The sequence below is a fragment of the Colletotrichum fioriniae genome (genome assembly GCF_027942845.1).
Source record: "Colletotrichum fioriniae strain IMI 355084 chromosome Unknown scaffold_14, whole genome shotgun sequence".
NCBI lineage: Eukaryota > Fungi > Ascomycota > Sordariomycetes > Glomerellales > Glomerellaceae > Colletotrichum > Colletotrichum fioriniae.
The window spans coordinates 62,029-84,103 of record NW_027076850.1 but is presented as its reverse complement, the minus strand read 5'-3'; the positions used below and the strand labels follow the sequence as shown (position 1 = coordinate 84,103).

General features: G+C 51.6%; 4 protein-coding genes across 4 annotated transcripts; 1 reads left to right on the top strand and 3 right to left on the bottom strand.

Annotated features, from left to right (window-relative positions):
* Positions 1–59: 59 nt before the first annotated feature.
* On the bottom strand, positions 60–664 carry N0V96_010218 (uncharacterized protein; the record flags this gene model as incomplete). Its single annotated transcript, XM_053195676.2, is given in 2 exon segments — positions 60–650; positions 662–664. 2 exon segments carry the CDS (start codon positions 662–664, stop codon positions 60–62), a joined length of 594 nt encoding a protein of 197 aa, XP_053047015.2.
* Positions 665–987: 323 nt separating this feature from the next.
* On the top strand, positions 988–2,994 carry N0V96_010217 (uncharacterized protein; the record flags this gene model as incomplete). The annotated part of the gene is made up of 2 exons (XM_065758882.1): positions 988–993; positions 1,189–2,994. 2 exons carry the CDS (start codon positions 988–990, stop codon positions 2,992–2,994), a joined length of 1,812 nt encoding a protein of 603 aa, XP_065612405.1.
* A 219-nt stretch (positions 2,995–3,213) lies between these two features.
* On the bottom strand, positions 3,214–4,255 carry N0V96_010216 (uncharacterized protein; the record flags this gene model as incomplete). Its single annotated transcript, XM_065758881.1, has 3 exons — positions 3,214–3,390; positions 3,439–3,525; positions 4,244–4,255. The coding sequence occupies 3 exons, from the start codon at positions 4,253–4,255 to the stop codon at positions 3,214–3,216; spliced, it is 276 nt and encodes a 91-aa protein (XP_065612404.1).
* Positions 4,256–17,376: 13,121 nt separating this feature from the next.
* N0V96_010215 (uncharacterized protein) lies at positions 17,377–20,139 on the bottom strand (the record flags this gene model as incomplete). Its single annotated transcript, XM_065758880.1, has 4 exons — positions 17,377–18,897; positions 19,391–19,599; positions 19,696–19,939; positions 20,095–20,139. 4 exons carry the CDS (start codon positions 20,137–20,139, stop codon positions 17,377–17,379), a joined length of 2,019 nt encoding a protein of 672 aa, XP_065612403.1.
* Between the last annotated feature and the right edge of the window lie 1,936 nt (positions 20,140–22,075).

Sequence of the window (22,075 nt, the reverse complement as noted above, 5' to 3'; positions counted from 1 at the left end):
ACGAAGGAAGGTTTTGCAAGGACAAAGGAGAGATAAATGAAGGAGACATCAGGCCACAATTAGCCACTGACAACAATGGCACCGGAATCCAGACATCTAGCGCCATCGTTTCGACTGCTGACTGGTGCATCCTTCAATCTCAGCGGGGTTGACGAGCCGTCAACAGCAATACGCCAAATCTGCCCACTGCCATTTTCCACCGCAAAGAGATAGCCATCCGTGGTTGCGTAGCTAGCACCCCAGAAAGGTACCGTGGTCCCAGTTGCCCCTGTGAGGTTGCCCAAGTTGCGAACCACTGTGAATACGTGGGTAGTCCGGCTCCAGCGTAACAAGTAGGCAACTTGGTTGCTCACGCCGACGGACCATAGATCTCCGCCTCCGACGCCAGGAACGACAGTCCAGTCACCGATGGTGTAACCACCAGTACCGCTAAGCTTGCCACTATTGACGAGACCTCCGTAGTTTGCGGTGCCGGGAGCGAAGTTGTACTGATAGAAGTCGGCTCCACCAGTGGAGATCCAGTACTGGCCGTTCTCGTCGATGTCGCCCGAGTTGAACAGGCCAGTTGTGAGCTTGCTGACCGTAGCGACATACGTACCCGTGCCGTTGGCCAGGATGCGGATGATCTTGAAGTCGGTGGCGCCCTCGTTCTGGGAGATACCATAGAGGTAGTCCTCTCTCGCGTTATAGCCCAAGGCGTTGATATTGCGAGTTGAGTCTCCGCCTATGTTGTCGGCGATTTGGGTTCGCTCTCCGGTGGCCAGGTTCAGTGAGAAGAGGGTCAGGGACTGAATGAGGAAACCGGTCGTGGGACACGAGAATGCGGGGCCTTGTGTGGCTGAGGCGACGACTCTGGATGAGGTAGAGGAACTGCTGGTACTGCTGCTGCTTGAGCTGGAAGAGCTGCTTGTTGAGGGGGTTGTACGGGATGAAGATGTGGTCGAGCTTGAGCTTGAACTTGAGCTGGAAGTCGAGCTTGAAGAAGATATGGAGGTACTACTAGCCCGTGAGGAGGAGGATGAGCTCGATGAAGTAGACGATGAAGTCGAGCCTGATGTGCTTGTTGTGGTAGCTGACGTGGATGTGCTGCTTGAACTCGAGCCAGTCGACGCCAGCGTGTTTGCCTGAACACCGACGCTGCTCGACGTAGACGAAGTCGTCGAAGAAGAAGACGACGATCTTGTCAAGGTCGAGAACGTGGAGGCGCTCGATGAAGTCAACAAAGTGTTGAGCGCAGCGCTGGCGGATGAGCTTGAAGATGAACTTAGGGAAGAGCTTGTAGGTGATGTAGAAGACGACAAGGTTGCTGCTGTGCTCGAGGAAGAGCTGCTAGAGCTTGGAGAGAGTGAAGACGACGTTGAGGTCCTCGTGGTTGATGTCGATGGACTTATACTTGATGCCAAGCTCGCGGCATTGACAGTGGCGCTCGAGGATGAGGTGTTTGAAGATACACTGCTCGAGCTATTGCTACTTGGGAAAGAACTGCTACCCGTCGTGCTGGTGCTGGTGCTGATTGTACTGCTTGTTGTGGGTATCAGAGTTGCTGGGTTGACTGTGACGCTAGTAGAGGAATTCGAAGAGATACTGAGTGTACTGCTAGTAGTAGAACTGCTGGTAGTAGAGCTACTGGAGGAACTACTCGAAGAGCTGGTTGAAGTGCTGCTTAGAGACGCCGCGCTAGATGTCGAGCTTCTGGTCGTCGTCGAGGTGCTCGTTGTGGAGCTCGTTGCAGATAGCAGGGTTGCTGCGTTGGCCGTCACACTCGAAGAAGTGGGAGAAGTGCTGAAAGCAGAGCTACTAGACGATGAGCTGGTAATAGTGCCACCGCTAGTGGATATCGAGCTCGAAGGGCTGGCGGCGGTGAGAGATGTTGAGCTTGTGGAAGAGCTACTGCTTGTAGATCCACTGCTAGTAGTGGACACTAGTGAGGCTGCTTCAACCGTCGGGCTTGAAGAAGATGGAGTGCCAGTTGAGGAGCTGCTCGAGAACCTGCTCGTACTCGTAGAAATCATGCTGCTGGTAGAAATTGAACTCGAAGAGCTTGCTGTGGTACTTGACGACGAGTTGATGACAGAGATACTGCTCGTGAGCGTCCCGCTAATGGAGTTGGATACCAAACTAGCCGCGTTAACAGTCGGAATTGATGAAGTAGACGAGGACGATGTAGTTCCGATAGAAGAGCCACTCGTTGCACTTGGCGAGGAGCTTGTTGTTGCCCTGGAAGGTGAAGACGAGACTGTCGAAAGACTGCTCTCAGAAGCGCTGCTGGTCGTTGATAGGAGCGTGGCTGCATTGACTATTGGGCTGGATGAAGAAGACAGAGAAAGAGAGGAAGAAGACGTGCTAGACAGAATACTAGTAATAATTGTAACACTGCTGGTGGAGGCAACTGTAGATGAGCTGGCCGACGAGCTGAGAGACGGCGAAGAGCTACTTGCGGACCTGCTCGAAGCTGCTGCCGTTGAACTGGTGCTTGAGGATGACCCTGCTGCGCTGTTTGTCGTAGGGAGCAGTGTGGCAGCGTTGGCAGCTGGGCTGGCAGATGTAGAGCTGCTAAACGAGCTACTACTAGATGGAGTACTGCTAGAAATGGAGCTTGAGCTGACTGCAGAGCTAGGAGATGGAAGAGAACTGCTACTGGAACTGCTCGAAGAGGACGCTACAGTACTACTGCTTGTGGGAAGCAGCGTGGCAGCGTTTGCCGTTGGGCTGGCCGACGATGAGATACTTGAGATGGATGACGAGGAGGTGCTGGGTGGTATTGAAACACCGCCGGACGTAGTCGAAGATGAGGCAGTGAAAGACGAGGTGCCTATTGACGATAAAGTGCTTGGAGAGCTGCTCAGTGAAGCGCTAGAAGTCGTAGATACCAATGTGGCGGTTGATGATGAGTTGTCGAGAAGGTTGCTTGAAGAAGACGCCGGTTTGGAAGCAGGACTGCTGATCGATGAGGTAGAGGAGGTCAAAGTCGTGCTAAAGGAACTCGAGTCTTGACCCACTGAGGTGCTAGTTGATGTTGGAAGTAACGTAGCAGCATTCACGGTTGAGCTCGCTGAGGAAGAATCACTTGACGAGAAGCTGGATGAGGTTTGCGTCAATGATGTGATCGCAGCTGTCGATGAGATCTGACTTGTGCTGGGGAGACTTGAGAGCGAAGTCGACAACGAAGTCGCGGACGCACTAATGCTTGGGCTTAAGGTTGACGTCGAAGAGTCACTTGAGGTAGTCGGCAGCAAGGTAGCCTGGCCAATCGTAATGCTTGAAGACGTGGGCACCGGCGAGGCACTCGTTATCGTTGATGAGCTTGAAATTTGACTTGCGCTGGAAGAATCCGAAGAAGGGAACGCGGTCGAGCCGGTAGTTGATCCCGCAGTCGATGTCGAGGAAGCACTAGTCGTGGTCGGCAGCAAGGTGGCCTGATCGAATGCGGTACTTGACGACGCCGAGCTGCTCGGCGAGGGCATCGAGGGTGTGCTTGGGACGCTTGCGGTTGCGGACGTGCTGGGAGAACCGACAGAGCTTGAACTAGACAAAACTGTCGGGCTTGTGGTTGATGACGACGATGGAGTCAATGATGTCGACAACAAAGTTGCGGGATCGACATCCCGGCTCGATGTGGGTGAGGTCACAATGGAAGAGGCGCTTAAAACGCTACTTGAGCTGCTCTGGAAGGATTGGCTGGAGGCGCCACTTGTGGTCGATGAAGACAGTACTGTTGATACAGACAAAGACAGTGATGTCAAGCCCGATAATAGAAGCTCCGAGCTAGATGAGGCGCTCGTTGAAGACACACTCATGGTCGGCAGCAAGGTAGTCTTTTCCGCTGAGTTGGCTGTAGCTGACGATATGATACTGGAAATGCTAGAAGATGGGTCCGAGAGGCTGTTTGAGCTGCTGCTGGAAGGTGGGCTCGAACCCGATATGGAAGATACACTACTAGTCGACTCAGGCGTGGTAGCTGGAGTCGACGATGGCTGGGAAGTTGAGGTCGACGAGAGCAAGTCTGAGCTAGAAGAAGAGCTCGTCGGGGCAGCACTCGTGCTTGACAGAAAGGTATTCGGCTCGACAGCATCAGTCGTACTTGTAGAGGGGGCGCTGGCGCTAGTAAGAGATGTACTTGAGGTCGGCTCGAAGGTCGAAGAGCTCGAGGATATCGAGCTCGACGACGTTGACGAAAGGTCGGTCGATGTCGACATAGAGGTCGAGAGTGCCGCAGTTGGAGTTGTCTCAACGTATACCGTACCTGGCTGTTCATCTTGCGGTTGAACGATGCTGACAGTAGTTGCACCGCCGCTCAGAGTATTGGTTCCACTATATGGGCGAGTGACGGTAACAAACTGTGCTCGCCTTCCAACGACTATAGTGCCAGCTTGAGTACCGCTGGGACCGATTGAAGCAATGATAGTTGAGTCTGGCGAGTCTGAAGCCGTTAAGAAAATGGTTGTGTAAACAAATGAAACGGATGGAGTAGTTGTAGGCTCGGAGGCGGAACTGAATGAAAGCGGAGAGGAAGCTGTTGACGACGATGAGAAGGTTGAAGTCCTGGTCGATGACAGCTGTAAAGTAGGTAGCAAAGTTTCTTGAGTGATTGTGGAACTCGAAGACGTAGATGAAGTAATTGAATTGGGTGTGGAGTCAGATGAGGTCGAGGGAGTCGCATCCGGCGCGATCGAAGACGAAGACAGGGAGCCTGAATCTGTGGACGTGCTAATTGATGATGACTCGGAAGTAGGCAGTAGCGTTGCTTGGTCGACTGTTGGGCTTGGAGATGCTGACGAGGGAGACGAGCTGACTGACAATTGAGACGAGGTTAACAGCGACGGAGACGTTAGCGAAGAAGTGCTCGTAGTGCTCGCCGACGACGACTCAGATGGAGTAGCTGAGGTTTCTGCATCGCTTGTCGAACTGGAGGACACAGGGGTGAAAGGAGCAGAAGCTGAGGGTAAAGTCGAGCTTGAGATTGTGATTGGGATTCCGGCGGTTGAGCTGACTGAGGATGTCGGTAAGCTCGAAGAAGATGCTTCCGAACTTGGAGCCAAACTCGCTGGATCAATCGGTTGGCTCGAAGATAGAGACAGCACGGTCGAAGTTGACGACGAGGAGAGTGATGGACTAGATGTGGCCTCAGCTGAGCTTTCGGAACTGGGTGCAGGCGAAGAGCTTGGATATGATCTTGTCGAGGAAAGGGAAGACGTCGAACCAGTAGTTGTCGATTCTATGGACGTTGAGACAAGACTGGCGGGGTCAATTGTTGGAGAAAAAGATGGAGACATAGACGTAGTGACCGATGAGGAAACAGATATAACGTCTGTAGCTTCCTCAAAGCTTGATTGGGGAGCTGAAGAGGTTGATTCGACAGTAGAAGTGCTGGTCAATAGCGATATGGAGGATCCAGTGGAACTAGCGGTAGAGCTTGATGACGTCAGAGAATCGCTCTCGGAAGAAATAGAAGTTGTCGAACTCAAAAGTTGAGTTGCGGGGTCGACCGTGAGAGAAGGAGACTGTGAGCTGCTCGTGGATATGTTAGCAGAGGAAGATATTGGTGTGATTATAATTTCCTCAGAGCTTGCTTGCGAGCTCATAGAAGTTGTGTCGGTGACCGAACTGCCAGTCGTACTCGAGAAAGAAGAATCCGTGGAACTGATAGTAGAAATAGCTGTAGAACTTGAAGAGGACAGCGAGATGCCCTCAGAGGTGCTTGATGCACTTTCAGTCGAAGTGCTCTGCGAGGTTGCCAGTAGGCTATCCGTGTTGATTGTAGGGCTGTTTGATGAGGCAGTAGTGCTGGTGACCTCCAAAGAGGTGGGTTCAACGCCTGATGTCGAACTAGTGGAAGTCGCAGTAAGGATACTGGAACTGATGGGAGAGCTAGAAGAAGTTTCCGAGGAGTCTGAAGCTGTAAATGAGTCTACTATCGTAGACGACTGCGAAGTTGACGAGGACGATCCAAGTATATCTGTAGAACTCGGGTCTTGCTCCGTTGATGTGCTTGATGATGTAGACAGTAGACTGTTCGGATCAATCGTGGCACTCGAAAACGAAGAATCAGTCACGGAGCCCTCAGACGTAGTGAATGTGGTTTCCAGCGTTAGGCTGCTTGAAGTTGACTGAGACAAGGTCGATATTGGGGTTGGCGTCGGTGCATCTGCTCCATTAGAGGTCGAGGAACTGATATCCTCACTTATTGGAAGGCTAGTTGAGGAAGGCAGCGTGCTCAGATTGACGGGCACGCTTGAACTCGAGGTAATGGAGTCAGAGCCCTCACTGCTCAAGACACTTGAAGAACCCAAAGCTGACGAGGACGTGGTGCTGGGGATGAACGATAACGAATCAAGCGTAGCAGTCGAGCCTGATGTAGATGAAGCTCCTGATGAGCTGCTCAATTCGGAAGACGAGAAACCTGCCTCTGTGTTTGTAGTTGATGATATAGTAGATGTTGGTAGCAAAGTATTGATCTCGGCAGTTGTCTGAGCGCTGAAAGAGGACGATGAATCCTCTTCAGAGATTGTAGTAAGCTTAGAACTGGGCTCTGAAGTTGAGGTAGTCAGTACAGCAGAGCTATCAGTGTCACTCGATAACACTGAGGGTATTGTGGTTGAGCCGCTAGATGTTAACAGCAAGGTGTTGATCTCTACTGTACTTTGAGTGTTCGAGGATGAGGACGAATCTCCAGATGAAATCGATGTGGATGGTGGGCTTGGGCTTGAAGCTGAGATACTTGCTATAGAAAAGGTTTCACTCGAGGAGGTACTGGTGGAGGTCGGAAGTAAGGTATCCGGCTCCAGCATCGTATCTGTACTTGAGGTCAATGACGAAAACTCCGCCAAAGAGCTGGTTGAGGTTTCATCCGCAAAATCGCTTGTTGATGTGACAGTGGTGGCTGAGCTAAGAGTAGACGTCGCCGATGGCGATTGGGGATTACTGCTGGCCGCAGAACCTGAGTCAAATGATGACGTTGGACTGGGAAGAGCAGAGTCTCTAGATGGAGTAGCCGATGTGCTGCTGTCCACGTCAGGTAATGAACTGCTGGATGTACTGGTAGGTGACAGGGTATCGAGGCCAATTGTTTCCAAGGAGCTTGAAGACAACAGAGACAATGGAGCGATTGACGTTGAGGTAGATTTAGTGGCTAAAGTGCTTGAAATGGTTGACTCTTTGCCTGATGACGCATTGGCAGATGATGTCACCTCGCCATCTAAGCTAGTTGTGAAAGAAGTTGAAGAAGCTGCGAGGTCTGTGAGATCACTCGATGATAATGTTGATGTTGATGAAGAAATCTCGGGAGATAGTCCGTCTGTCGTTGTTGGCTCTTCCGTCGTCGAAACAGAGGTAGAACTTGTCAGGAGTGTGTCAGGGTTTACCGTGAAAGTGTCACTCGAAGAAGTCAAAGATTCAGTGAAAACCTCCAATGACGAAGACCTAGTAGACACGAGTGAGCTACTGGACGATGTAAAAGAGACCCCTACGTCGGAGGAGGTGGCTGGAGGAGTGAACGAGTCTGTAGAGGTTGACGTCGTAGATGATGCCTCTGATGATGCTAAGGATGACGGAGGGTCGGCATAAACAATGGTACCAAGGATTGTTCCACTGCCCGGGTATGTGGCAATTGGGATAGGCTCCGTGATGATTGAAGTGCCCGAGTACGTAACCCTAGCCACTGCGTACCGAGCGGCAAAGATGACGGTACCCTTAGCTGTTCCGGAAGGCGCAACTGTACTAATGGCAGACGGAACGAGGTAGGAGTCGCCTTCGGTGTAGATCAAAGTCGAAGTGGCATAGAAAGATGCTGGAACTGCCAAAATGACAGTCCCTGGAGACCCGTTCGTGGGCTGGACGGTGCTTAATGGAAGAGGCTCTGATAGTGAAGATGGGCCGACATAAATGAGTTGCGAGGTGACATAAGAAGCAGCGTCCACCGATGCTGATGTAGTAGAGAATTGTGAAGTCTCAGAAGGAATCGAAATAGCTGCTGTGAGGCTGCTGCTTGCAGAATCCGGAGAAAAGGAGGCAGTCGTATCGGTGCTAGTCGACAGAAGAGAAGAGGAACTATCTGTCGGCGAGCTATTCGACGTACTTGGAGTGCCAGTAGTGGAGGTTGTAATCTCGAGAGAAATATTGGCTGTCTCGGAGGCAAGATTGGAAGAAGCTGGCGAAGAGATCTCAGTGTTTTTGGTCAAGCTGGCGGTTTCCGCAAGTGAGCCGCTGGACGTCGAGGCAGTATCATCTACTGTAGTGGACCAGCCAAACGTGGAGCTGAGATCGGGGGTAGATATTAGAGAAGCAAGCGTTGTGGAAATCGTCTCGAAGTCGCTGGTGCTGCTAGTCGTTAGGATGCTGTTGCTGGCTTCTGATCCGATAGTTCCCGAATTCCTAGTACTCGTGTCGGTGCTGAGGGCGTCAGGAGAAAGGAAGGTGCTGCTACTCTCCAAATTGCTAAGACTAGATGTAGAAGAAACGCCACTGAATGAGCTCAAATCGGTGGTGGTAAGCAGAGAAGCAAAGAATGTGCCTGTTGTTCCGAGATTGATGGTGCTCGCGCTTTTGACTTCGCTGAATGTCGTCGAGACACTACTTGACTCAAGGCTTATGCTAGCCTCGACAGTTTCGGTACTGTCACTGCTTCCGCTCGAGTTGATATTCTTCGTCGCAGCTACGGAAGTTGCCAAAGTTACCGAAGTTTCGAGTGAATCCGTTGATGAATCAGAGCTGATCTCGCTGGTAGATGTTCTTCCCTTATCGGATGAGACAGATGGCGTCGTTGACGGATCTAGCGATGCAGGAACTGCAACGACTATCAAACCAGAAGCTTGTGTCCCAGAAGGCTGGATCGTCGCAAGGGTGACTGTGGACTGACCCGTACCTGATACTGTTGACGTGAGGAATTGAGCGGCGTATACAATAGTCCCACGGACGCTTCCGCTTGGAGGCACTGTACTGATGGGAACCGGAGTAGGCAACTGATCAGTGCCTGTAAAGGGTATCTGAATGCTGTCGTAAAGGCCGGATGTTGGAGAAGCTGAACTAGAGACCAGGGTCTGACCGGAGGTGGAGGAACTGGTTGGAATGGCGTCTCCGGATGAAGAGCCACTTTCCGCAGACGAAGGAAACTCGATGGAAGCCGAGGAATCGTCGGGGAAAACTCCAGTGGCAGAACTGAAATCAGGCGAGGAAGCAGTGGGAGACACTACCAAGAGAGACGAAGATGGCAAGTCGCTAATTTCAACAGTGTTGAAAGAGGACACTTCAATACTTGTTCCAGATGATTCCAATGTCGTCGCCTGGACTGCAGTGGTTTCTAAATCCGCTGATGTTGTCGTCTGGCTTGATAAGACGAGGCTTTCGCTCGTAGAAATTGAGAAAATTGGGTTACTTGTCAAGCTCGAAGACGTGCTCAGTAATGCTGGATCAATACTGAAGCTGTTCGAGAGGCTGCCATCCGTCGATGGTGCGATAGAAGTCGACGGCTCGGCGGTTGAAATGGAACCAACTGAGGAAGCTGAAAGTATTGCGGAAGAGCTCGACTCACCAAACATCGAGCTGTAACTATCGGATGAAGTTGATTGGGACGCCGCTACAAGGCTGCTTGATACTCGCTGCGATTCGCTCGATGTGCTGGAGTCAGCCAGAACAGTAGGTACGCTCGAGGTGGTAGACTCGGGATCGTCACTCGGCCCCGATGAGCTTCCAGAGAAAACAACAGTCGAAACAGAGCTTAGTGGAGAAGGGGGCGTGGAGAAATAGCTAGCTTCTAGTGACAAACTGCTTTCAACCGAGCTCATAGACTGCAGTGTCGTGCTTGACTCGAAAAGGGGATAGGGCTCGCTCGAAGCACTGGAAAAGGCAAGAGAACTGGTCCCAGATGTAGCAAAGATAGCTGGCCTTGCTAAAACAATAGTACCAGGGACTGTGCCAGACTGGTAGATGGTAGTCAATGGTAGAGGCGAGGTGAGGGTGCCTGTTCCAGTGTAGTCTACCTCAGACGTGATCAGAGGATCTGGTGTTGCGTAGACAATTGTCCCGAGGACCAGTGAGCTTGAACCGCTTGGCAGCACGATGCTCACTTGCTGAGGTCCAGTGATGATCCCCGTGCCAGAGTACGGCACAGCAACGGAAGCAAAGAGTCTCCTCGCCGCACCAAATATTATAGTCGGTGCGTCGCCATTACTTGGATAAATGGTGGTGAGAGGGACAAGGCCGGTGTTCGTGAGGGACTCGGTTCCTGTGAACACAACCACAGACGTCACATAGGTCGCTGTTGGGGTTACTAAGCCAGGTCCAGATTGTGTGGCTGAAGCAGAAATGCTACTGGAACCGAAATCTTTACTTAGATCGGACGAGAACAGGCTAGAACCAGGTGAGATGACAGAGGTTGAGGCCGACGTCGTGTCCTGGGCTGTTGAGTCGGCAGAAACAATGTCAGTCGCTGCAGTAGTAGAATCTGCCCCAGTAGATGTAAATGCGCCCAAGAAGGAAGGAAAGACAGATGAAGATGATACTGCGCTTGATGACAGGGTACTGAGAGTATTGAGAAGTGCCGAAGATGAGATCGTTGGGTCAGAAAGCGTAGAAATCTCGGTGTTAGTGGGGCTGATCGAAGACTCAGATTGAGTTGAAAGCTCGAAGCTGATCGATGAGCCGGATGTGGTTTCCGTAGTAGCTGAAGAGGGACTCGAGCCAATAGGCGTCTCTGCAGTGGCTGAAAGCAATAAGCTGTCATCTCCGGTCGAAAAGGATGCGTCTGATACAGATGTGGAAGAAGGTACGCTTGACTGGCCCGGGGTAGTCATCACTGAAGTGGGTGTATCGGGACTACTCGTAGCATCGCTCGTAAGAGAATTTGAGAGAAAGCTTGCTGATGAGTCGAGAGAGGTTGTTGTTGTAGCTGTTGTAGCAGTAGACTCAAAGAGAGATGAAGCCTCCGGTGAAAGTACACCCGGCGCTACTGAGAGAGTGCTAGTAGTGGAGGATTCTGTGCTAGAAGCGCTTCCAGGAACCGTAAAAGGCGTTGATAACACCGAAGCCCCCCGAGAGGAAGTAGATTCGGTTAAATCAAGAGATGATTCGGTAGATGTTGATACTTCAGTCGAGGACGTTGGGCTAATCAAATCGGGATCAGCTGTAACCGAAAGTAACAGACTAGATGAGAATTGGGCAGACCTGTCTGAGATTGAGGTGCCGGATGATTCAGAAACTCCTGGGGATGAATCTGAAGTTGAGACATCTAAGCTAGGAGGACTTAGGGTGTTGGTTCCTGGGCTGGTGCTCTGAGACTCGGCTGTGGACGAAGCAAGTGGGCTTGAGACAGCCGCGGCAGAAGCGGCGGACGAGCTGCTCAAATCGGAGACGGGATCCGACGAAAGCGTGGTGTCTGCGTCTATTGCCGTCTCAGTAGCAGAAGGCGAAGTTGTTGAAATAGTCAACGAGGATATCTGTGACTGAGTTGCTGTAGATGAAGAGGCATTCGAGATCAAATCTGGGGCTGTCGAAGTTTCGGACACTTGGGGAATGATAGCAGACTGTGAGAGAGAGTCTATGTTAGGAATACCGGACGAGGAAAAAGTCTGAGAGGCAGAAGACTGGGGTGAAGAGATTGTCGGAATCTGAGAAGACGAGTCTGTTATAAATTCTGCAGAAGTCTGACTCGCTGACGAGATCGCTTCCGGGACCGTGGACGTTGAAATTAAAGTCGAACTAGAGGCAATTCCCGGGGAGAGGAGACCTGGATTGACGGCTACGGAAGTTGTACTTCCGGAAGACGTAGACTCTGAGGGCTTCTGGGAATTTGGATCGGTCGCAGTAGATATGGTGGTTGACGTGGAAACAGGCAGACTTGGAACATCCTGTTGAGATGCCGGCGTTGCTGCGCTTGTCGGGCTACTAATGGCTATTTGGGGATCCACAGAGGTGAGTGTGTCAACCAAGATTGTGCTTGACGGCGTCCCCACGCTAACAGCCACTGGGCTAGAGCTCAGGACGGATGTTGTGCCCACCGGCGATGGAATTCCAAAGACGATGGTGACAGGATCGGTGCCAGACGGGATGATTGTGAGAAATGCAGCGGAGATGCTTCCAGGGATGAATGTTTGTACAGTCGTAAGAGGTCGAGGTCTTTGAACTACGACGGTACCTGAAGTCGTCCTTAGCGTCAAGAACTCGCTGGGAACTCCAGTGCCCGTGTAGTCGACGAAGACCGTAGCAACAGGGGTTGTCACCGCCGAGTCTGGGGCTGTGCCGAAGGGAGATTGATTAGAGAGGCGCCCAGAAGAAGCTGCATTACCGGTGCTGGAGTCTACTAGGACGGCTGTGCTGGCAACAGTTGAGAAAGCTATGCTATCTGAGTCGCTGTAAGAGGAGGTGCTTGTTGTCTGGCTTGAGCCGGTCTGCAAGCTCCGCGTAATGTCTTGGGATCCCAAAATCTGAGACTGGACGGTCTCCGAGAAACTACTGCCCGCATCTAAAGTAGTTGTGACAACGGAAGCCTGCGGCAAATTTGTCGTTCCAGATTGAACAGGGACATTGGTAGTTGGGGTTGGCGAGTTGTTGGCCGTCAACGACGAGACAGCTGCCAGCGGACTAGAACCGGTGCCTTCTGCAGAGTTACTAGTTGAGCCGGTGGCCGATGACGGTTGGAGCAGTATTACAGTCGCAGGACTTCCTAGGCCAGCCGAGAGAGTTGTCAGTGGAAAGGGCGAGGTAAATGTGTTGGTTCCGCTGTAGAAAATGTCTGAAGTGACCATGGAATCAATTGCAGAGTTGGCGAGAGCAGTCGTCAATGGCAAAGAGTCAGTGGGCGTAGCTATCGAGATCAAAATGCCTGCAGGAGTTGATATGGCTCCAGATTCCGAGTCACTAGGTGACTGGGACCCAGCATTCGCATTGGAAGTAGCCTCCAGTGTCTCTTTCGCGATGGAGGTCCCGGTGGCAGCAGGAACGCCAAGCAGTACCGTGGATGGTGAACCCGGATTCCCCTGAAGTGTTGTCAGAGTGGTTGCTGATGAAATCCCAAGATTACTCGCCAAAAGTACTGTTGAGGTTGTCAAGCGTGTCTGTGCTGATAGTTGTGTGGCAGAAAGCGGCGTAGCTGAGTCTCCTGGGGTAGCATTGCTTGGAGGAACCGGCTGCGGTGTTGCATCACTACCTAGTGGCTGAGGTGTAGATGACACTATCGCATTCGGAACAGCCACAACGATAACACCCGACTGAGAGTCCGAAGGTGGTATGGTTGAAATAGTGGTCAAGGTTGACAAGGGCATCGCTCCAGTCCACGGCACAGTCGAGGTAATGTAGGCGTTGGGCAAGACCACGACGTAAGTGCCAGGTACAGAGTTCTCAACATCAGGAGTAATTGTCGAGATTGTAGTTCGTGATGCAACAGAATAGCCGACAAGATTGACAACGGTCGAAGTAACGAATGAGGCTAGAGCCACACTTGGATTGTTCACTTGCGACGCGGGGCTTTCTCGAGCTCTTGATGACGAGGCCGCCGAGGGCACTGCAAGCACAATTGTACCCCTGTTGGGTCCTGAGGGCCGAATACTGGTCAAAGTAAATGTAGTCGAGCCCTTATACAAGACTGTTGAGGTGAAAAAGTCGGGCTGAGTGTCACCAGAAGCCCCATTTGTTACCCCAGGAGTTCCTATAGACGCTGACGTTGGTGGGTCGGCCACAATAATGAAGCCTGGTGCCACTCCGTTCGGCGGTAATGTCGAAAGTGTGGTCCTTGTCGTCAGTATGTCTGTTCCACTAAAGTCAACTGTAGAAGTTATATAGTCACCAGGAACTCCAATGACGATGACTGGCTGCGAAGTGCCCTGGCCTGGTATCAGAGTTAACGTTGTTGCAGCGCCCTCTTCCTGGGTACCAGAGAGTCGAACATAAGACGTTAAAAATTGTCTATCCACAGCCGTGGGATCCGCAACGAACACTGTGCCCGGGCTGTCTCCTGAGGGGGCCACGACTGCAACTGTTGTTCTGGATGGTAAAGGAACCGAGCCTGTCCAAGAAACAGTCGAAGTCACAAAGATTGCTGGCCTGCCAATGATCAAGGTTCCGGGAAGTCCATTTGTTGGTTGCACAACGGAGATTGTCGTGGGCGCCGAGCCAGCCGCTGTTCCAAGCAACACGACCTCGGAAGTAACGAACCGACTTGCCGAATTCCCATCTCTCAATGAGGCATAAACAAAGACCGTTCCAGGAATGGTTCCTACAGGATCAACAGTTGTCGGCAAGTCCACACCCTGAGTGAAGTCGACAATAGAAGTGACAAAGGGCCCTCTTCTCGCCGAAGTGATAAAAGAATCTGAGCCAGTCGCAGCTGGAGATGCGATACGAGGTAACCCAATGATAACCGTACCGTCTATGACAGCCAAGGTCGATGGTGTGCTAGGAGCATCTGTGGCGGGGGTGTAGGTCACAATCGACGTGACGTATCGGGTCGGCGTTACCTGAGGCGCCGAAGCAGCAGACGTGGGATCCTCGACATTTGGATTGGAATCTCCGGGTAGCCCTATGATTACGACTCCTGGAGATGTGCCTGTAGGCTGGATCACAGACAGTGTTTCCTGGGTAGATCCTGTAAAAGGAACGAAGCTGGCCAAGAATGTGGCTGATGGACTTCCGATGATAACGGTACCAAGTCGAGAGCCGCTTGGCGGTGCTATCGAGATAGTGGTTGGGGCCGTAAGGACTTCTTTACCCGTAAATGGCACAGTCTGCGTGATGAAAGATGACGGTGGTAGTCCGACTACGACGGTTCCCGGCACCGTGCCGTCGAAGGGCCTGTTGAGAATCGTCGTCGGTGCTGTAATAGAACTCGTGCCCTCATACGGAACTATCGACGTCACCTGAGGAGGGGGAACTCCAGTCGGCGGAACTCCAATCACCACAGTTCCTCGACCACTCCCGTCCGTGGGTTGAATGACTGACACGACGGTTGGGCCCGAAAGAACGGCTGTTCCAGTATACACAACCGTAGAAGCATCGTAGGACACATCTGGTACTGTCGTCGTGGCGACAGCGACGACGTAGGTCCCAGGCATAAAGCCAGACTCGGCGATAGTTGAAATGGTCGTTCGAATTGCGCCGAAGGGATCGGACCCAGAGTAAGCGAGTGTGCTCGTGTTGTATAACCTCGGGTCAGGCACTGCAACAACCACAGTTCCTTGAGAAGCTGTGGAAGCCCCCGGCGTGGGGTTGGCAACCAAAATGGTTCGTGGTGCCGTGATGGGATTTGTAGTCAGAAAGCTTGTGGAGTTGACGACGTTCGGGAGTGATCCGGGGCTGAATGTTGCCGTACCAGTTCGAGAAACTGTCGTATACGAAGGCGGATCCTCCACTACCAATGTCCCCGATCCATCGGGTCCCAAAATTGCTCTCGTAGTCGGCCCGGCTAAGATGTCCGTTCCAGTGTAAACTCCATTGCTAATTGTTACGTACCCTGAGTAGTTTGCACCTGCACGGTTACTCTCTAGAAGCGGAGGCGCGGCGGATGTGGTGGCCGAGATCGTGGGCAGAGCCTCGCAATTTGACGTGTATGACGTAGAAACAGCAATGTAGGCGACGTAACTGACAACATATTCTAGGGAGTAGCACACACACGCGTCGACCTGATTATTGTTGAGCGCCTCGAGGCATGATTGCGCCAGACTGCTGCTTCCTAGAAGCAGCGGCGGCAGGATGAGCCGCCATAAAATTGTAGTTTTCGACATGTTCACTTAAGAACTGAGCATTCTACACCCCAAGGCTCGGTCCTTGATGGGCGAAAGATAGGGGAGTCCCCAAAAGTCTTCCCAGGACCGCTCTTCCGTGTCCTGAGCGATACGCCTCCTCCATTAAGAGTAAAAAGACAAGTATAGAATGGCAGCAGAAGCTACTTCAAAGAGAGCGATCGTCGAAACGGCCATTCTACATGCGTTCAAATTGATTCGAAGAAGTCCAGGCGGGGATGTCTAGGCGGATCTATGACCACCTCGACAACATCGATCAGTTTATTCTCTATCGCCAAGTCTTTGCCATCTGATTGCCCGCTTGCAGATGTGCTCCGACCAGCCGTTTCCATAGCAAGAGGAACAATGGAGTTCATGCTGGCTGATTGTTCGAAAGCCCATCAGACTGACAGGAATGGGCATGCAATGTTATGTTCACGACCTAGATCAGTCTGTCTCGACTTGATCGCCTACTGGATGTCTTGATTGGGCAAACCAATTGGATTAAGGCGCAGAATATGGAAGGCCTTGTGGCTCGGCGGCCCGCCTACACTCCATGCGAGTGCTTTGTGGGAGGAAATGAAAGGAGTAAATCTAATTCCAATACGCCATACGTGGAAGCCATGAGTGTGGCACAAACTACATAGACTTCGGGTTGAGGTGGCGGCCATTGCATGGCTGGTTGCGATCGATGTACCTCCTTTGGAGGGGTAGTGGGAGTAAGTTGAGAAAGGCATTCAATGTTCATGAAGGTTTACGCGGATAACTCAGATGACTCGTACATTTGAATGTCTCAAAGATTCGTGTAACGAGCACCAGACCGCCGGGAGACGACGGTGTTCACGCCGAACGCCCCGAACGGCGAGGAGCTCTTTTTCCAGGGCTCTACGCATTATACCTTACACATAATAATTGACCCAGCATACATGTACAATTGACCAAATCTTCCACTGTGTGTCAAATTTTGGCAACTTCATCTTTCACTGGGATTATATAAAGACTGCAGTCAGATAGATGTTGTAACTTTATGCATCTTGGAGATATGACGTTGTGCAAGCTTGTCCAGATCGTGACCGGGCACGCGATACAATCTCGCCGATCTGCCAAGCCACCCGTGAAGTAAGTATTGTCTCACATGAGGTTATCTGTTTCCGTGATTGAAACGTCATGGGCATGTTTAAATTATTACCTAGAATGATACGGAGCAAGTGTCCGTGGCCCCGCTGGTCGACCATCACTCTCGGCTATCTGGGTGTCTCAAAGCCACCAGGAGCTAGGTGCTCAAGACAGAGGTACAAGAGACCTCCCATTTGTGACTTAGACAATTCAAGGTCAGATTCTAAATTCCCCACTCGGGCACTCGGGTTACCTAAAATACCTAAGCAGTCTAGACTACAATGATGGGCCTTTCTGTGGAGGCTAGATCTAGTTGAAGACCAGGTTCAACGCCCGCGCAAAGGGATTCTCTTCGATCCAACATCAGGATCGATTCCAACAATGATCTCGGCCGTTCGATTAAAAGACTTATATGAAGGCAACCCATACTAGCCTTCGTCACCCTTCGGATATATGATTTGGAAGAACTTCGTCCAGTCCGAAGGGACTCAAGCTCTGCCTACGATGTGGTAATGCCACCGACCCCACGAAGGCCTAACCCCGATTCAGACCAGAATCAATCCACATACCAGTCTTGGTCCTCCGGATACGACTCGCACCTTATACCGCCGCCAAAGTACGCCACCTGGCGCACATACTGCATGAAGCGCTCGGTGGCGGCCTCGTAAGTGGCAGAGGCTTTCGTAGACAACACCTCGAAATACAAGGCTTCTTTCAGGGCTGCACTGGACTCTTCCACAGTTATCTCGGCCGTTTGCTTGAATAGGTCGGCAATGACAAGCGCATCTTCCCAGACGTTCTCAACGGTATCTCCGCCTCCCCGCTGTCTTGATTCAGCCACAACCCTTCGGTTTAGCTCTTCGACACAGTTGCTGGCTGCTTCAGCAATGATGCTAGCCCCGCCGCTGAGTGGTATTATCTTTACCGAAAATTCACTTGTGCTTTGGAGGGGCTCCTGGTTCAGACTCAGGATGTCGAGAGCGCTCAGATCTGACGGTGGCGATGCAATTGAAACGAGCAGACCTGGCCCGCTGATATTGGTATTTTGGTATATCAACGCTGCTGACTTGCTTCCGAGAAGTTGGAGAAGACTTAGCCTCTGGCTTGAATTGGAGTCGTTGTGAATTCTGACAGCGAACCACCCAACTTCATCTACTTGTAACTTTGCCAAGAATACCGAAGGGGGTGTGGCTTCATCTCTCGGACGGATATCCTTCTCGCCATTCGCAGATACCTTTGGGAGTAACCTGCCAAATGAACCAGAGGCAGCCAGACTCGTGAGTCGCGCCCCAGGAAGCCTCACGTGTAGACCCTTGTCGGTAATCTTCGCCGGATACGCACTGGAATGAGAAACGTAAAGATTGCCGTGTTTCGCGTACTGGACAAGAGTTGCGGGTGCCCACCGGTATCCTGGCACCTGAACACGCGGGACAGAGGAGAAGATAAGGTCAGATGGCAGACTCCCGCCGAGGGCCTGGAGCCTCCTCCACAACTCACACATGCCCTCCTCTGGAGTCTCTCCGTGACCAATGAGAGGTACGACTCCCTGTGTGCTGTTGATACGCAGATTCAGCAGCGTAGCCAAGCAAATCACCTCGTCGGACGCAACCGTGACGTTGCGGTATTTCAAGGCAACGGTGAGCATGTTCAAGAAGAAGTCAAACCCCTTCAGATTGTGCTTCATTGGCTTTTCGTTATCATCGTCCCCCAGCTGCCACATATGAGTGCTGAGATCGCGGAATTCTGCCATGAAACGGTATGCCAACAAGGCCTCTTGTCGGGGTGCTTGCTTTAGAAGGTTGATGATTGACTCGAGTGAGAGGATGCCATCAGCGAATGACAGACAGAGCCGGTCGCCAATGCCTCGAGCTCTGGAGGCTCCAGCTAGGACTGCCTCTTGTAATGTCCACATCCTGCGCATGTAAGGAGATAGGTACACCTGTGCTGCGACGTCCATCACCCCCCTAGATGGATCCCGTACAATGTCGCCTATCTCCAAGGCTCCAAGCACTGCGCTTCTCACCATGACAACATTGGCGTTTGAGTAGATTTCTCGCATCATGGAGAGGCAGAGATTCTTCCCATATCCAGGAGTCGCAGGACAACACATAGTGTCAATCCAGATATTGAGCTGGCGTATTTTGGGTTTCGTTTGGATCATGATCCCTGTGCCATCCTTAGATTCGTCTGCTTCTTTCTCTTCCACGACTTGGTATGCCATCATCGCCCAGTGTTGTACGTAAGCCAACTGACAAAAGGGCAGGGCATTCGCCGCTGGATTGCCCATACCCTCTGACCATACGTGTGAGAGAGCGACGTAATGATTGTTGGGGTCCTTCTGCGACTCTTCGTCGATGCTGCAGGAACTGAGAGCGATGCCCAAACTGCCGTCTTCAAGCCTTCCAATAGAAAAGCAAGGGACATCGCCCTTTTGGTAGATGTCTATAAGGTTTTCCTCATCAAAAAGAAACCATTCCCGGGCAGTCGCAACCCTCACTCATGTGTTTAGGCTCTGCCGGTATTCTGAGACCGCAACCATATTCGGGACATTCTTTGTGTGAGTCTGCCACTGTTGAATCCGCCTTGAACTTGCTAAAGTAGTAGAAAGCGGCGATGGTATTGAAGCTTTCGCCGATCTTAGTGATATCACCAGGGCACCAGCCGGCGTTGATCATTGCGAGCTTTTTGCCGCCCGAAGACAAATCAAGCATCGAGGCAACTTTGTAGAACCAGGGGCGCTTGGCTGACTCTGGGAAGTGCTGTACATCTCGGTCCATTTCTGTAGAAAGAGATCGCATCAGCATAAGCTCCAGGGTCTAGAACTTGCCAGCTGTTAATGGGTTAAGGGGGGGGGGGGGGGGGGGGTGTGGCTTACCGGCGACTGGTCCGTGAACGAGGGCAGTCTGGACTGCAGAGTCTAATGTCTCAGCCAAGCTGGCCATGCAAAGAATTTCATCGGCAAAGGCCGCTGAAAAGCCTGGGAATCTGAACTCGATCTCATCGAAGGCCTCGAATGCTCGATCCAAGCATTTGCTGAGGTGCTTTTCATATGCATCGCCGGTTCGGATGGATGCCAGCGGCCCATTTGCACGTACTGATGCCAGGTCCTCGTGCAAGGTCTGCGTAGATAGGCTGATAGTTTCGAGATTTCCTTGATCGTTGTATGTGCAAGATGTATAACTTTGCCATTTGTACAAGTCGCCCAGAAACTCCTGAAGAAAAGAGCAGAATAACCAGCCTTGGTAGTAGTCAATGACCTGCATATGCGATATACCGGCTGTAAACCGCCCTTGAAGGGCATCGGCTTGAGTCGGAACATGTGGATACTGTGCGTTGAGAACCTCACTGTGTTGTGTCAGGTAGTCGAGAAAAGGTCCAGGTTTATGAAACTGTTTGGTACCCAATGCTATCTTCGGATGCCCACCAATTGGGTCGCGGGGTATCGGAAGATGCTCCATGATGAGGCACAAAGCCGATGTCCAAATGTCTCAATGAATACAGTGTCCACAAGAATTCGATAGGGAACCCAGCTGTCGCGGGTCGTGTTGGCCCTTTTCAATAAGCGTGGAAGTGAATCGCATGGGAGTCGTGAGAGGAAAGTCGAGTCAACCAAAGATTGAGGTAAAGAATGAAGAATTTCAAAAATCTGGGGTAAGCCAACAAGCTTCGTCTTCTGTGATTGTTCGTCGCCAATTTACTTGTGAGGGGGTTTCCAGGCAGCTACGTCGCTTATTGCTGACGTTGGTGCTAGCGCTGACGCAGCTAGAGCACAGGACGATTAAAGTGAAGAAAACATTGTGAAACTAAAGAGACACCTGCAGCAATAAGGTAGTTCACGAAGTTATGACCATCTGCATCATTCTAGCCTCTGCAATTTGGCCTGTTCAAGGCGAGGCAAGCGTGAAAGTACACTTGAGCCCAGAGTGGTCGCTCCATGGAACAGAGCCATCTTCGCCCGGCAAAAGTACCTGCATCGGATGCAAAACTTCGATATGCAGAGGTCTGAGCCCCACCGTTGCAACCTTGTCCATCCGGTTCGCTGGGAATCTTTCGGTACCATTAACTCCCCATGTGTACCCATTCTCCTCGCCTTTCAACTCCTTCCAGGCGTCGAGGAGGTCATTGTCTTCCACCAGGCTTGCATCGATATGTGGAGTGACAGGATTGAAGTCTCCCCGCTACCAGCCCATGGCCAACTTCGTGCAGAAGTGATCCGACACACTGAAGTTGAGCTGGACGGCATGCCGCCCCATTGGATAGAGAGTCCAAATGCACGTTGACAAGTTGGAGCCGCTTGTATGTGATCGTCTGAGTCCCCGGCTGCCGCGATGGTACGAACACCTCACTGCACAGCGCATCCCGTCTGTAGAAAGATCGATACTTGATCCGCGAGACCCGTCTAGACTCGCCAGAGCTACTCTGCCGAAGTGACCAAATTTGGCCTTGGATAGGAAAGTGATGGTGGCGAAAGCCGCGAGAGGAGCGCCTATCCAGTTCTGTGAGTCTTTTTCGCTGGAATACCAATTGTCGCGAATTGTGCTGTTGTTTAGCAACGCACTCAGCATTGTTATCGACACTTCTTGGAAGAAGATGACATCGGGTGAAGGCGAATGGTTCAGAAGTTGGTCGAGAATTGAGGTGATGCGGCGGGCAGGCTCTCGATCAAATGCCTCCACGTTCCACGTGGCGAGAACAAAACGAGGGCTTGATTCGGTGGTATCTTGAGGTACGATGGGTGGAGGACTGTCGACGTCGTGGTTTTTGACTATCTCCCAAGAATTGGTCGTTAGCTCGTATTGATGCCATGACTGCGCGACCGGGGCCAGTCGCTCGGCGTCTTGCTGCGTAGCAGACCACGACATGCTGTTTTGGCGCGTTGATTTTCTAACTGATCATGCGAATTGAAAGCGATCGACCAAGGCAAGAATAAGGTGATAATTGTGAGAGAAGTTGGATAACGTACCCATGTTGCTGTGACTAAGGACTAGAAGTTAATCCAGCCACCAAGGTTCTCCGAGATTTCAGGTCACGTGCAAGGAACCCGCCAAGGTAAAGTATAACTATATTTTACAAAAAGAGGCAGGCGGACGCTTCCTTGTATTGGAAGGAGACGACTTGAATTCGGGCGCTGTTTGGAGTGTTTTCTATGGCATGAGTGCGCTGCAAGGAATTTTCTGCAAGAATCCATACCGACATCCGTTGATGAATGAAGGTCAGAAGGTCGCTCGCTGTCGCAGATGGATAAGAAATACTGC